Here is a 15,909-nt window from a genome sequence, read left to right on the forward strand (position 1 = left end):
GTTCAGAGAGGGTGAGAAAGTTAACGATGGGTGATGTTTGTTGGTGCAATGTGGCAAGGATTCTACTGCCTGTGCAGAAAACTGCTGCCCTGCTGACTTCCAGGAGCTTGGAGAGCTGGGAGGAGAAGGGACACCTGGGTTTCCATTGTTTCTTTTACTTGCCTTCACCTGCTGAATTGCAGCAGCCTCCTGTCAGGCCAGCTCACGTGGTGTCATTTACAGGATGCTTCTGTCACCTCCTCCTCCCCAGGCCATCCTCAATCCCCCCACACAGCCAGGGGAATCACAACACTATCCCATGCACCCAGAGAGGCTCAGCTCCATGACAGCCACAGGATCAGCTCCCTCCCAGCAGCAACCTTTGTCCCTCCCATAAACTCCCTCCCAGTGGCCATTGGGACATGTGGATCCTGTGGATTGCAAGGCTGAGGAAGGGAGGACCCCTAAACAATGAATTCCAGCTTTGCCTAGAGAGGAGCAAGGCTCATCCCATATCATCCCTGCAGCACCCAACAGAAGAAAGTCCCCATATTGGACATCACCCCAGGCCCTCCACAGTCCCACACACTTGACCATCTCTGCTCTGCTGCTGCTTTGTAACCACTTATTTATTAATTCAGTAAGTGGCTTGTAGATCATTAAGGCCGGTTGTCCAACCTCCTGCATAAAGAATATCACCCAAGCAGCATCCTCATGTCCTCAGCACATGGCCAGTGCAGAGCATCCCTTTGGAGAACATCCAGCCCCAAGTCAAAAGACACTTGGAAGTGATGAACTGACAGATCCCAGGGCAGATTCCTCCAGTGACTCATTACTGTTGACTGCTGGAAATATGTCACTTATTTCCTGCCTGAACTGTCCCAACTTCAGTTCATCTTCCACTAGAGCAGAAGGTCTCAACCCATGGTCAGTCATCTCCCAGGAGCTGATGGACATCTGAGGGGTCTCAAAGCAGGAGACAGACAAGTGTGGAGAGCTGCAGCTCACCTGGCAGGGTCTGCACTCCACAGGGGAGGGAGATACTGGGGGAAGGCTGTCAATGAAGAAGAGCTCAAAGGCATTGTGCAACCTCTCCTCTTCCAGGACAGGGGCATTTTTCCTCCCAGGAAGGGCACATCCATCACCAGTACTAATTTTGGCAGGAGAGTTGGTGTCCATCCATGCACTACAACTTTGGGAGTGGGGGAAGGTTGCAAAGACATTTGCAAACTGTTTCCTTCCTAAAAGCAGTTGATTTTCAACCAGGTGATTCCAAAAGGGCGGGTCTCAGGTGATGGGAGGATCTTCCTGGACCCCCTTTCCTTGTTTTTGACCCCATAGCCTGACATTTGTGCATGACTTGCTGACTGATGAAAAGTTGAAGTTTGCCCCTAGAACATTTTAATGAGAACAATTTCGTGTTGTCATCAGCATCGGCTGCTACAGCAGCAAGACAAAACAGAGCTCACAGGGACACCCGCCTGGTTATCCCCCTCCAGAATGAGTTACAGACATATCGCGGTTACAATATCCTCCTTTCCCATTATCCCTCTGCTGCTGAGCCCTTCTCCCTCTGGTGGCAACGGGAAGGTCTGAAGACCCTTTGAGTCCTGCTGGCACCATTTACAAACCGCAGAAACACATGTTGCTATGACAGCAACGTGTCACCTCCCAGCAGCAGAGCCCCTCCTGCCCTTTGGAGCGACGCTCCTGTCCTGGGCGTTGCGATGCTCACCCCAAACTCTACATTCCATATAGAAGGAGCCTCTCCTCCCTGCAGCAGATATTTTGCTCGCTGCTGCTTCTTTCCAACCCCATAGGGAAGCAACCTAAGGCAGCAGAGAAGCTGGGTGGTAGCTATGCACAGGGGGTGCATATAATGCTTTATAATTACTTGGGAAGAAGGGAGGAAACAAAGGTTCCTTTTGTAGCTGGTGTCACAAACCCCAGGAAGAGTTATCATGTCTAAAGAAGAACTATTGCATGAAGATGCACAGCGTTGCATCCATACACCACAACTTCAGAAGCACTGTTTCCTTCCTCAAAACAGTCTGTTTTCAACCAGGTGACTCCCAAAAAGCAATTCTGAGGTGATAGGAGGATCTCCCTGGAACTGGCATCGCATCTGCCTGTTTTGGAGAGGCTGATGGGCACAGGAGCAGACACTAGCCTCCTCCCCTCAAGGAATGGCGCCCTCCCTCCATCCTAAACACCTCCATGCGCACCCCCAGCCCTCTGGCCAGCAGACGTGGGGCAGAGAATCCGTGGGTGCGGGTGGCGGGGCAGGGTCCCCGTGTCCCCCGCAGGGTCCCGCAGCCACACGAGGGTGCTGCAGCCCCGCGGAACCCGGCGGGCCGGGGGCAGCTCCCATCGCGCCGCTCTGCTCCGCTCCCGGCCGCCCCCTCCACCCTGTCTGGGGCTCGCCCACGCCTGTCAAGCAGGGGATATCTCACAGCCCAGCCCTGCAGCCGGGTTAGAAAACGCCCACTGGAAAAAGTTATCCCAGTGCCAGCTTCATTCTCCTGTGCCAGAGAGGAGCTGGGAGGCACCGTTATCTTCTGCACTTCTGAACGCCCATGCCTGTAGAGCGAGCTCCTCTCGTTCTCTCTACAAGTCACAGGAATCTCAATTCCTCAAGAGGAATAAGGGGGGTTGCGTATCAAAATCCCATCTGCTAGAGGGAATGGGAAATTTTTGGGAGGACAAAAAAGGAAGAGGGATCTGTGGTAAAGGAGGGCTGCCTAAGGAGGAATCTTGGTCCAGATCCCACCAGGGGATGATGGAGAGACTCAGGGAGTGGTGTAGACAGGTAAGGAAGAGGTGTGTCCAGTGGGGTAGGAGGGATCCTGGGGCTTGAACCACCTGAAAGAGTGTGGCAGGGAAAGTGGCTTGTGCTGGGTCTCCACTTGCTTTTCTTCCAGCTCCAGACACCTTGAGGAAAGACACATACTGGTTGTGTGAATCACATTCACACATTTAACCACAGAAGGAAGGAATGGACCTTAAAGATCACTTGCTCCCAACCCATCCTGCCATAGGCAGGGACAGCTTGAATTAATCCAAAGTTCTCATCCAACCTGGCTTGAACTTTGCCAGGGCTGGGGCATCCACAGCCTCCATGGGCAGCCTGTACCAGGGTCTCATCACCCTCACAGTAAAAAAAATTCTTCCTAATGTCTAACCTAAATTTCTCCTCTTTCAATTTGTACCCATTTAAGCACCAAACTGTTGTTCTGCAGCCCCAGGTGTGATTCATAGCAGTTTCCTGTTTGAGCCAGGTGTGAAAAACAAGTTGTTGGACATACAAAGCACACGCCAAACCGCAGAGACTGGTGGGTGCAACCACTGTCCTTGCTCTCCTGGAGCAGCAGGAGACAATGGGCACATCCTTTGCCCGCACCAATGCCAGAGCAGGAATTTGGGAGCTCTGGGCTTTAGACATTAATTGGGAAAAGACAGGGATGCCCCTCACACACAGCCACCACTGGCAGTATCCAGAGGAGAGCCAGTGGCTCTGATCACCTGGCTCCAGGAGAGCTCTGATGGGACTGGTGCTGCCCAAGCAGCTGAGCCCAGCTGGGTCCTGCTTCCCCTAAACTTCCACAACACTTCAAAATAACTGCAATGCTTGGGCCTCTCTCAAGTTTGCCTTGTAGGCTTTTTGTGTTTGTTTTTTTTTGAGCCAGGAGAGTTCACATTCCCAAGCTTTTCCCTGCAGCCAGTAAGCAGAGTTTATTTTTTATTTTTTTTTTTTTCTTAATAAAAAGAAGAAAGCAGAGCTTTGCATGCAACCTCAGCTTCCCTGAGCAGGGTATCACCCTCAGGCACTGGACAGGCAGCTGAGAAGAGGCTGAAGCAGATCTGGGGGTCAGAAGGGGGTTCTGTAGCCTCCCTTCTTCCTTCTCATGCCAAAATCTCCATCCCAGCCACATCTCCAACCACAGCAGCATGTACTGGAGAGAATCCAGTTTATAAAACCACTGCCTTTCTCATTTGAAAACAAACAGGGAAAGAAAACAACCAAGTGGAGCCATTTTATGAAACTAACACAGACACTGACAGGGCAGCACCTCCCAACCACCAACTTAAGAAAATACGGGAAAACCAGAGAAATGAAGCATTTGTTTCCCAGCAACCTGGTGCAAAAAAAAAGGGGGGCTACTTATCTTGGAAAATACAAGCAGCTCCTTTACATGTCCTAAGAACAGAAAGAAGAGCAACCAGATCTTACCTGAGCTTCTCCAGCCCTCCAGGATTTTTGGGTGAACACCAAGCTTTGTTGCTCAGGGAAGGAAAACTGAGCAGGACTGCTTGTAACTCCCAGCTCTGCTGAATTTAAAGGATCAGGACAAATAATGCACACCTAGAAAAGAGGTTCCTCTGCAAGCCAGGTGAGTGCAGAGGAAAAGGATGTCTCTTTAGAAGTCCCAGGACACTCGAGGCTCTACAGTGGGGTTTAACATCCTGCTGGGGCTGGACCCAGCTGCTGCCCAGCTGCATCAGCTGCTCCCGAAGGAAGGATGTATCAGAGCACAATGATTTGTTTTTATTGGGAATATTTGCTTCCTGCCACCAGGATGCATATGCAGCAGCAGAGAAACATACAGGAGTTCAAGACCTTGTGCACCATGTGAGGCAGAAAAGATTTGTTAAGGGGGTCTGTGTTACCCAGACATCTGTGTGAAGGAGAAGTGGCCAAGAGTGAACTGCTGAACCTGCAATCCTGCCCACCTTCCTCGCAGTGGGACAGCAAAGAATTCCATTCCAAACTTCACTACACAGCTCAGCCTGAGACCACAACTCCACTGGGATGGAGTTACTGGTACAGGACTTCTACCTGAGCTGAGCAAAGTCTCAACATCAGTCTGAGCAGGTGTGCCCCCAGTGCTCAGTGAGGTATCAGCAAGAGCATCTCTGAGGAGAGCAGAGTCAAGGGCACAGCCTTAGTGCATGCACAGGACAGGTGGAAGGGGAATTTATTTTCTCCTCATTCTGGCTTGCCCTGTGATGTTATTCTAATTCTGTGTTGCCCTCAGAGGAGGGAGGGGGCACTGAAGAGCAGAAGTTTCCTCCTACCTTCTCCTCCAGAGGGATGCTCCATTGCTGCTGCTGTTGGGAGCAGCTCCTGGCACCGGGGGACAGCTGTGTGGCAGAGGAGCTCATGGGCCTTTGTCACCATGCAACACCTTGGCCCCAGCCTCTCCTCTCCAACATGACACTTTTAGGTCATACTGCAGAGCAACAATACTCCCTTCAAAGCCCCTCTGCTCGTTTCCAGAGCTCTCTGCAAACACTAGCTGGTCCAGGCTGTGAATAGTGTGGCAGCTGTGGACAGCAGGAAAGAGCTGAAATAAAACACCCCTAAGGCAACCATGGTACATTTCCCAAATAGCAACAGCCATTCTTTGCCCAGAGAAAGGCTAAAAACAGAGGGGGAGAAACTCAGTCTGATGCCCTGGGGCCATTTTCGGTATTAGTGGCATGTGGACTAGAGTGCCCTTTGGGAAAAATCTCTCTCTGCAAGCCCCCTGTATTGTGCCTGCATTTTAGACTTTCCAGAAGTCCCAGAACTTTGTGTCCAGTAAATGTGTTCAGGCTCTGTGTCCAGGGTAAAGGATTCCTGCTGGCTTCTCCAGGCATGTCGCTCTGCATCTTGCTGTGGTGAGGCTGAGATGGAAAAGCCACAGCTGCTGCTAGGAGGAGCTCCTGAGGTTGCCAGGAGCTAGCAGGGCTCTGCCTGCAGTGAGGCTCCTGGCAGGGAGCTGTGTCCCATGGAGTGAGATGAGGTGGCACTGAGAGCACTGAATGATTCAATGACTTTACAACATCACCCCTGAGATTTTGACTTCCCTGTTATGCTGCCTGGAAGGTGTCTGCCTCCTGTCCTCCCTGGTGGAGAGGGAACCTAAGGGACTAAGTCCTAAGGGACTCACATCCCCCGACATGCACATGGCTGGGCAGGAGAAGGGTGGCTGCTTTATAGCCTCTGCTACCAACCCTTTCTGCTGACTAAGAGACTTTGTGGGACCCTCATGATTTTCCCTGCCAGATTTATGGGATATTCATGACCAGGAGGATAAGGCACATCTTCCCCATCACAGTTCCAAACACAGAAAACCTTTCCTTCAATGACCCATTCCTCCAGGGGTAGTCCATGTGCTTTCGACCTCTCATCCTCAGCAGGAGAGACACAAACCTGCCTCCACATCCCCTTCCTGCATGTCTCTTCTCTCTGGTGACTTCTCTGACAAATTCCGATGGTGGTGGAATTTCATCAAGGCTGCAATGAACATCCCTATGGTACAGGTGACCTCCCTGGTGACATCTCACACTCACACACGCACACACACACACACACTCTCTCTCTCTCTCTCTCTCTCTCACTCTCTCCCACTCACAGGAGGGACCAGCAGAGTCAGGATCAGGGGGTTTGGGTGGTCAGTCTCTCTGGTTGTTACCAGTACGGGGTGGTGGCCAGGAGGATCTGCAGGGCCATGGAGAAGCAGGGCAGCTGGGCCACACTGTAGGCCACGGAGCGTGTGGGTGCCCTCAGCTGCAGGAGGTAGGCAATGGTGTGGATGATCCGTCCCACACAGAAGATGAGGAAGTGGATCCTGGCCACTGTGGGACTGGGATCCAGCAGGGAGTAGATGGCTCCGAGGAAGAGGAAGGGAAAGATGTTCTCCATGTCATTGCGGTGGGCTCTGAAAAGCAAGATAAGGTTGTTCCTTCCCACTGGAATTCCCCATTTTCTCTCATTCCTTCTAGCCAGAGTACCCATCCTTAGGTGCTGCTGGGCCTCTCCATCACTGGATGGGGCAGACACAGCCCCCAAAAGCATCAGTTCTCCCTTACACAGAGAGGCAGGAGAATTTCAATTTAGAAGCAGGAGAAATTCACACCCTGTGTCTCTCCCTTGGGACACTGAGCTCCTGGAATTTTCTCTCCGTGACTGGGACGCCTTTGCCACAGCAGATGACAGCTCGAGGGTTGGAGCTTTCAAATAAACAGAGCAAAACAAAACCCTGTGAAGCTGCAAAAAGCTCAAAACTGGTGTGATGCCAGCACGGCATGGCCCCAGATGTGGCCGTGCTACACAACAAAAGGCAGTTCCAGACCACAGCTCCTCCAGTGGAGAAAGTCACAGGATGAGAGGGTTTGTGGTTTCACCTCTCCATAAATGTATCCAAAGGAGACTGGGGAGGAGTGGCCCAATGACCCCCCACACTGTGCCTGGAGGGGACACTGTGGCCATGTGGTGACACATCAGCACTGATGGGGCCAAACCCTGTGCTCCAGATGAACATGCACCTGCCTGGATGTCACAGCATCACTGCCAGCACCCACAGAACTACTAAAACAGATCCACTCATGCCATGAGTGTGGGTTGTGTCCCTCCTCCCCCAGGCACCATCCTCTGAACAAACCTCAAGGACTTGGGGGTTCAGCAGGGCTGGAAGGACAAATGGAAGAAGGAGGGGGAGAAAGGAGAGAGCTGAGAGGCAGCCAGGGGCATCTTTAAGAGACAAGGGGTAAATATCCTGCCCTGCTCTGTCCCTGCCCTGCACACACCCCTGGCTCTGCTCCCCTCCAGATACAGTCTGACATGAAAAGCTGACATGGTCCTTGCTCTGGAGAAACACCTTAGATTGAATCTGTCTTCTCCAGGGCTGCAAAAAATCAGCAAGGATGGACTCTGAGAGCTTTAGCTGCTCAAGTCAGGTCCCAGGCTGCCCCAGGTTTTTGCTGCAGCTCCAGTTATTTATTTTCATGGAAGTTTGTTTATTCTGAATAATCAAAAGAAGATTGTGATTATTATTTCTGTTATTATTATCTTTTTGCTAGGAAGGAAATGGGTAATTTTCCATCCTCCTGCTGGCTATTAGGTGGCACTGGATGTTTTCTAAAGCAAATGCTGGAGGCAGTGGGACATGAGCAATGAGGTCCCCACGCACAGCCCAGAGCTCAAGGACAGCAGAGCACAACTCCAGTTCCTTTCCTGTACATCACCAGAAATCCAGACTAGTACTTGGGGCACCTTCTTCAGCAGGGGGACAGGAAATCAAGCCCAGGGCTGAATAACCCTGTGTTTTACCTCTGAGAAACTGTAATGCACAGAAGAGGGGTAACATTCAGAGTTTGCCCAATCAGAGAGGCAAAAGTTATTGCAATCCTGCTCAGCCGCTCCCCAAATCCCCAAAAAGGGCAGCTGCCTACAGCACTGGGACCAGTCACTCTGTTGCCTGTCCAAGCTGTGCAGGGCTCTGGGGTCCTGTTGGAGCAGAACACAAGGAGCCTTTGAGTGTGGGTATGTGATGAGATATTGGGAGCCTGTGAGACTTTGAGCCCCAGAAAAGGGTTAGTCAGAGTTGGATGTTAGATGAAAACCCGGATCCTTCCCTTCCCTTGCTCCAGTGCACACCATGCTTCTTCCTGTTAAAGATTAAACTGCTGTGTGCAGGGTCCCACAGCAGAGCTCAAGGCAGTCTGACCATCTAGAATATTACTTGATTAGTGAGCCCTTTAGCTTCCCACTTCTTCTTTGCCAGCAGCAGGTGCAGAGGGAATGGTGGCACCAGAGGGAATGGTGGCACCAGAGGGAATGGTGGCACCAGAGGGAGTGGTGGCACCAGAGGGAATGCTGGCACCAGAGGGAATGGTGGCACCGCTCACCTGCGGCACCGCTCCACGTCGGGGTCCTGGCGGCAGAACTGCAGCCCCCCATTGCGCAGGGCGTCCTCCAGGTTTGCAAACGCCTGTAAGAGAGAGTCCCCACCTGCTTACAGTCCTCAGGAACCTCACAGGTAGAAGCTTTGCTCCTAATCTTGAAGTCTTGTGGGGATTTTTTACCTGCACTAATTTTGTTAGCACTCTTCATAAAAATGAGGGTCACTGCACTTCCACGCACACTGTCCAGGGAGTTAAATCCTGCACCTCCACAGGAGTTTTCCTTGTCCTCCAAAACTCCCAATACTGCCTGCGGAGCAGGTCCCAGATTGAGGGTTTCAAGGGATCTCCCACCTCACCCCAGCCCACTTCTTCCCATAAAACTCGTTTAGAGGAGATTTTGCCAGCCAGTGAGATCACTGCTGGCAGAGAGCTTGCAGACACAATGCATCCTCCAAAAGATAGCCAGGACTGACAGAGTAGAGAATATTCCCTGGCTGGCTTCTTGGCAGTGGCACCATGTGGGTTTTCCATGGGGAAATGGGATCCTACACTAATAAATTTAAAAATGAAAATTATCTGTGCTAACTCCCCACCTATGCTATGAAGCTGTTCCTCAGGGACCTGGTTACATCTGACAGCTTCATTTTGCAGCCTGGAAAGGGCCCTGGTGCTTAATTATGTTACAAGCCCCAGCTGTCCCAGGGCTGGAGCATCATTTAGAATCACAAAGGGAGAAGACAATTCATCAGTTACAATTATGCCACAGCACAGGACATTTCTGTTCTATCTGAAATAGAGCAGAAATGTCCCTCCTGCTCCACTGATGAAGTCAGAAACTCCTCAAATACTTTAAAACAGATTTTACAGAAAGCTGGGATTTACCAGGAGTTGGGGTGGGGGTAATAAAAGTCCAGTTGGCCCCAATGCCTGACAGCAGCTGGTCCTCCCTGTATTTTCCCCACCCCAACCAAGAACCATTTTCTCCAGCTATTGTTTTATTCCCCACGACTTGCTGTTCTCCTGGAACAAATTTCAAAAGCTTTCTGCTACATCGCAAGAAAAAAGACCATTGCAATGATTTCTTCTTAAACCCTTTTTTCCCCCTTCTCTTTTTTTTCCAGACCCTGCAAATTAACTGTAAACAGACTCTTTCTAGAAGCATCTCACCTGTTTGGCATTTTAGATCTGATTATTATTTAGATTAGGTTTCCAAAATTATAAACATCAAGCTACAGATGGTAGAAACAAACATAAAGGGTCAAAGAGAAGTGAGATATTTATCTGCTGCAGCTATGAAGCGAGTTTTGCTTTCAACTGAAGTCAAAGAAAACTCATCTTGCTTCAGGAAAATTTTGTTGAACTTTACAGGAATAAAAGCGGAAAGAAGAAAGAAAAACCACAGAAACCCAAGCAAAGAGCCAGAAAGGGAGGAGGAGGAAAACGAAACTAGATCTTACCTTCTTTCTGAGTCTCACTTGCCCCGTAATGATGGCAACGACATACATTTTTAAAATCAAAATTGTGCTGTAGAACGTGAATGACAGGAACACTTCATTTTCCATCATTTTGGGAGAACGTGCTGCTGGGTCGATTTAGCACCCAAACCCAGGGGGGATCTCTCCTCTCCTCCTGGCTTCGAGAGAGCCCCGCAGGGGAGAGGCAGGACAGCTGCGTTTAAACACAACACAAATGCTCTGATTTTCCAGAGAAAGCCCCGCAGCTCCTGTACCCCCCGCCCGGCTGCCGGGACAGTAAGGAAACCCCAGCCAGCGCACGGAACGGGCTTCCCCCGCTCCTCACACCCTGCGGACGAGCTGCCCCGAGCCGGGACACAGCGCCCTGGAGGCACACAGCCTGAGCTGCCATCCCCATAACCCAGCGCACCGCCTCCCCCTGTGCCCCGCGGGACGGAGCCGCGCCGAGCATCCCTGGCCCGGCCGGGCACTGCTCACCCGCACAGCGAAGCCCTTCAGCCGTCCAAGGAGGAGTTAGGAAGAAGGTAAGCGCCTGCCTCAGCCGCTTCCAGCCCTGGGAAGCGCTTCCCGTCCCGCCCAGTGCTGGCTGAGCGCTCACTCGCGTGGCAGAGGCGGCCAAGCCTTTCCTACAGATCCACCTGCCCTGGGATGGGCAGGGGACAGAGCTGTCCCTTGGCCCACCAGCCCATCCCCTGGGAGCCTGGGCTGCCCCCGCACCCCTGGCTGGGAATGACCAGCCTGGAGCCCAGCCAGGCGTGTCCTGGACCACAAAGCCCCAGAATTGCAAGAAGTGAATGAAGAGCTGCCTGCCCACCCCAAAGTCAGCTCGTCCTGGTTTTCTCCGAGAGGATGAACCAAAGCAGCCAGATGGAATTTTGTCCTTGGTTTAGAAATGTGATTTTGGAGCTGGCTTTTCCTCAGCCATCAAAGGTTATGGAATAGAGTGGGATCGAAACCTCTGCAGGCAGCTGGGCTGCTACTTAATGCAAACTTAACTCCTTCTCCCCCAGTGCTAGCAGCAGCAAACCTCAGAGAGGCATGGGGGTTGACAGGAGCTCTCCAGATTTATTGGAGTGGAAGGGCTGGATTTGGTGTTAATTTCCTTAACACAGGAAAAAAAAACAAAAAAAACAAAACAAAACAAAACAAAACAAAAAAAAAAAAAAAAAAATCCACTTAAATACTTATTTCAGGAAAATAGAAAATTCTTTGCATTTGCCTCTGAATCTTTCTCATGGCCATTCTGCACTGATGCTGCAAACCCAAAGACTGCTCCATGCAATGCTCTGGCTCAGCCCCATGACACTGGTGTGTGCAGGTGGAAACACACAGCAGTGAAGAAAACACAAAGTCAGACGTGCAATGGAACCTGTAGTGCAAGCACAGAAACTGGATGTAGCTCCTGTGGTTTGTGTTGCCATGGCATGGGGGTGAGTGTGAAGTGGAGGCCATGTGGTCTAGTTTTTCTACCTGATACCCAGAAAAGTTTTGACAAACAAAACCTCCTACCAAGAAATGTTCTGTTCAACATGCCCACAAATAATGGAAGATCTGATCACACTTGGCAGCACTTTGCACTATAGTGATTATTAAGGTGTAAAAACACCCCAGAACTATATCTAACTGGTAGACAAAAATTTTACTTGAAATTCTAGGAACAGTTTGACAGATTTGTCCTCCTCTCCCGCCCCACAGGGGTCATCTTTTGGTAAGTCTTGTGTCCTCAGACATGCCGAGTGTTAACCTGGGAAATTAAGATTGTGATTGCCATTGTATTCTTAGTGCTCTATAAAGCCACTCTGCAGTTCAGGCATTTATTATGGGCAATCCAAAAGAACCATATATGTTACATTCAATAAATTGTGCTATTCCTGAACCCAGCTGGCTCTTTTGAACGTGATCAGAGCTACAGTTCACAGACTATTTGTACACCTGGCATGGGGCTTTATAGTTATGTTTTTTCAACACTGCAGAGAGCTTTTGAAAATCCCATTTGGTTTTAAGGGGTAGGTACTTGCAGTTGGTCACCACCACCCTGGCGTCGGGGAGGCTGCAGAACAAGTCCTGGCACAGCCCAGTGTGGAGCTCTAATGCCTCTGGCAGGCTGCTTCCCTGGGGGTGGCAGTGGGGACACCAGGACAGGGAGCAGCCATGTGGATTCAGACTCTGTGGTAAGAGCTGGGGTGTTTACCAGCAACAGACCCACCCACGTATCCCTGGAGCTCAGCAGGGTATTGTAAACACCTTAATGCCAAGTATAGGTAGACAGTGGCAAAGCCACATCCCAAACACTGCTCCCCTCATCCCTCTTCTCCATAGCTGATAGGGATCAACCCATAGCAGAGAAGACCTCGGTGCCCAAGGACAGGGGTTATGCAGGGCCACACCAGCACCACAGCATGGATAAGACATTCTGCAGCAGCCCCTTCTCCCAGAGAGGGCAGGCAGCCAGACCCTTCACCAACACATCACACCCCTCATCCAGCAGCTCCAGTTTTTACCAGCTGACGATCCAGTCCACGGGGTCTTTGGCAGTGGGACCTTTATCCTTCATGCACCTTCTTCCCCTCCCAAGGCAGCCAACACCTCACTGAGCAGCAGGAATATGCACCTGCAGACAAGCCAGGACTCCTCCTGCCAGCCAGCCAGCCTTCTCCTCCTTGGCATTATTCAAACACTGGCAAGGAGCCCTGGACAATTTGCACCAGCAACTGGCACAAATTTACATTAAATGGAGAGATCAAGAAGCAGGCCTTTTTTAGGGATAAGCCCTTGGGGCAAAGTCAGGTATGGATGTGTTAATTTTAAAAAAGGGTTTTTTTTCTCTGTGTTTATGAATTTCAAACCCCTCTCACTGTTACACAGAGTGGAACCCCAGAGGGGAGGGTTATGGATGGGGATGAGGAGCAGAAGATGACTGCAAAGGCAGGTGTAATGCTCCCAGGATCCCAGCTCCTTTTCAGTTTACCAGGTTCAGGGATCTCATGCTGTGTAGAACATCCACATTTGCACCTTCCTGGCTTTTGAGACCCAAGGCAAAGCAGCTGCCGGAAGCGTGTTCAACCATCCCATTAATCCATGCGGAAGCAGGCTGTTAATATTGATGGTTTGATCCTCCTCCACAGATCACATCCTGCCAGGACAGAGCCCTCCCCTGAAGAAAGCCAGGTTCTAAGGGCAGTATGTCCTTAAACTACAAGTCATGCCTTAAACCCTGAGCATGAGAGGTCTCAACCCAGGACAAGATCTACCTAATCCCAACATTGCTAGCCAAAAATACTGCTTTTTTTTTCTTTTTTCCAAGAAATTATTAATAAAAATTTGTATGAGGCTTTGAAAGTTTAGGTCATCAGGTTAGACTGACCCCAGGAGCTGTACAGAAAAAATGCAGCATTTTGTTGGACGAGGAACTGAACTGTAGGAGGCAGAAGGAAAGAAAAATTCATGGGAGGTGCTTGAGAAAAGTACTTAAAAACAGAAGCCTGTAAAAGCAATTCTGCTTTGGCAAGATTATGGAATAAAAATCGCTCTTGATTCCCACACAGGTTATTTATTTGACTAACTGAATTACACTGCAGTATTGTGACTACATTTTTCCATTCGTGCTGGGGAATTTCCTGGTGGCAGCAGAAGGAGAGGGTTTGTTTAGTGGAGCACTGGCACATCCGCTGGGGTGGCACAGTCTGGGCTCCACCCTGATCCCAAAGGGAAGCCCCAGCACTTTGAGCAATTACAGCTCAGATTCCCCAAAATTTTCCTTAAGGAGCAATTACATCCCATCTTAGCAATTACATCTTAGCTGGGGCTAAGCAAAGAGCCTGAGGGGACTGCTCCAGGCTGGAGAAGAAGGGCAGGGCAGGTGGGTGGCACTTCTCCAGCATGCTTCCACATGCTAGTGGAGAGGGTGCAGAGCCTTCTCTGGGATTTTGCTTGCCCTGGGCCCACAGCTCAGCCCAGAAGCTGAGCTACATTCCCAGCTTATTCCAATCCTGCTGTGGACACTTGTGGTCTCCTTCTATTCCATTTCTTCCTGCTGCTCCCAGCACAAAGCCTTGGAGCCTGCACCCTCCAGTGATCACCTGCACCCATCCTGGGAAACTCAGCTGCCAAGGAAGGCTGTGCTGTGCTGGCTCATCAAATACGATGACTTTTCAAGTAAAGGCATGAGTGTTTTAGCTGTTTATTAGTGAGAAGGGTGCTCCACCTGCGTTCCCTCCTCAGTCTGCATGAAGGCTCCCACCACCATGACGCACCTTCCATGGATCTGTGAAATCCTCTTGCTTCACCTGCAGCTCCCTATCCCCAGGCTCCTGGGCTCCTCATGCTTGTTTCAGTGAGCAGGACACAGAGGATACTGCAAAGTCAGTGAGCACTGGGACCACCAGCATTATCACCTGTTGTGGCTTGACAATGGCCAAACACCAGGCACCCACAAAAGTCACTCACTCGCTCTCCCCTGCCACAGTTGGGCAGAGGAGAGAGAAAACTAATGAAGGCTTTGTGAGTTGAGATAAAAACTGAGAGAAAACACTCCAAGGGCAAAATAGGCTCAGCTTAGAGGTATGAAGTGAATTTATTCCTAACAAAATCAGAGGAGGATAATGAGAAGTAAAAGAAGCCCTTAAAACCACTTTTTCTTCCCCCAGCCCCTCTCTCTTTCCCACTGACAGTGCAGGGGTACAGGCTATGGGAGTTTTGGTCAGTTTGTCACCCAAGATTTTCTTCTGCTGCTTAGGGACAGATGTTGCTCCCCTGTGAGACCATGAGGTCCCTCCCACGGGAGATAGTCCTCTGTGAACTTATCCAGTGTGAGTCCACTCTCACAAGCAGCAGTCCTCCCCACACTGCTGCAATGTGAGTCCCTCCCATGGGCACAGTCTTCCTGAAACTGCTGTAGCTTGGGTCACTCTTCCATGGACCACAGTCCTCCAGGGACAGGCTGCTCCAGCTTGGGAGCAGGGACCCCTTCTCCATGGGGTCTTCCACTGGATCACAACCTCCTCCAGTCATGCATCCACTCTAGCATGGGCACCTCCCCCATGGGCTGTGGGTGGATCTCTGCACACCCCATGGATCCCCATGGGCTATAGGGACACAGCAGCTTCACCATGATCATCACCACAGCCTACAGAGGAATCTTGGCTCCAGCACCTGGAGCAGCTCCTGCCCCTCCTTCTCCGCTGACCTTGGTGTTCCCATGTTGTTTCCCTCACATGTTCTCACCTCCTCCTCTTCTCTGGCTAGAAGAAAACTGTGTCCCTCACTTTGCTTCGATTTTCTTCTTAAATATGTTATCACAGAGGTGTTACCATCATGTCTAATTGGCACAGCCTTGGTCATCTTTAGAGCCATCAGGGATTGGCTCTGCCAGACATGGTGGAAGCTTCCAGCAGCTTCTCGCAGAAGCCACCTCTGTGACCCTCCTGCTACCAAAAACCAGGCAGAGGAAAACCAACAGCATCTCAGGAAACAACTGGGATGCTTCAGCCTTTAGCAAACTCAGGCAGATTTCGTCTGCTTTGTATTTTAAAATGACAGTACTGGCTGCAGCTATCTGAGAGGCCTCAGGCATGAGGAATGTACAGATGAGTCTCTCCCAAATTGTCCTTCATACTCAGAAGAGCAGATGCCTGCAGCAGGAGAAAGCCATTAGGAGAGGCCCAGGGAAGGGGCAGGGGTGTGGTGGCTCTGAGTCTCAGGCAGAGCAGAGGAAGCTGCTGTTCCTCAGCCAGTCCCAGGGAACAGGCCCAGGGCCAAGTGAGAGGCAGTGGCACGTCCTCCTGCC

The 15,909-nt window shown here is 50.8% G+C and overlaps 1 protein-coding gene across 1 annotated transcript; it reads right to left on the reverse strand.

Moving 5' to 3' along the window:
* Positions 1 to 2,309: 2,309 nt before the first annotated feature.
* Positions 2,310 to 10,680, reverse strand: PTGES (prostaglandin E synthase). The gene is made up of 4 exons (XM_083876066.1): positions 10,601 to 10,680; positions 10,107 to 10,294; positions 8,653 to 8,735; positions 2,310 to 6,683 (listed from the first exon to the last, which is right to left on the reverse strand). Exons 2-4 carry the CDS (start codon positions 10,212 to 10,214, stop codon positions 6,434 to 6,436), a joined length of 441 nt encoding a protein of 146 aa, XP_083732192.1. The 5' UTR covers positions 10,215 to 10,294; positions 10,601 to 10,680; the 3' UTR covers positions 2,310 to 6,433.
* Between the last annotated feature and the right edge of the window lie 5,229 nt (positions 10,681 to 15,909).

This window comes from Zosterops lateralis (assembly GCF_965231275.1).
Source record: "Zosterops lateralis genome assembly, chromosome: 20".
Taxonomy (NCBI): Eukaryota; Metazoa; Chordata; class Aves; order Passeriformes; family Zosteropidae; genus Zosterops; species Zosterops lateralis.

Coding starts and splice junctions, on each gene's coding strand:
- PTGES (XM_083876066.1), bottom strand. CDS start 10,214: ATGATGGAAAATGAAGTGTTCCTGTCATTCACGTTCTACAGCACAATT. Junction 8,736..10,106: donor AAGTGAGACTCAGAAAGAAG/GTAAGATCTAGT, acceptor TCTCTCTTACAG/GCGTTTGCAAACCTGGAGGA. Junction 6,684..8,652: donor GACGTGGAGCGGTGCCGCAG/GTGAGCGGTGCC, acceptor CTTGCTTTTCAG/AGCCCACCGCAATGACATGG.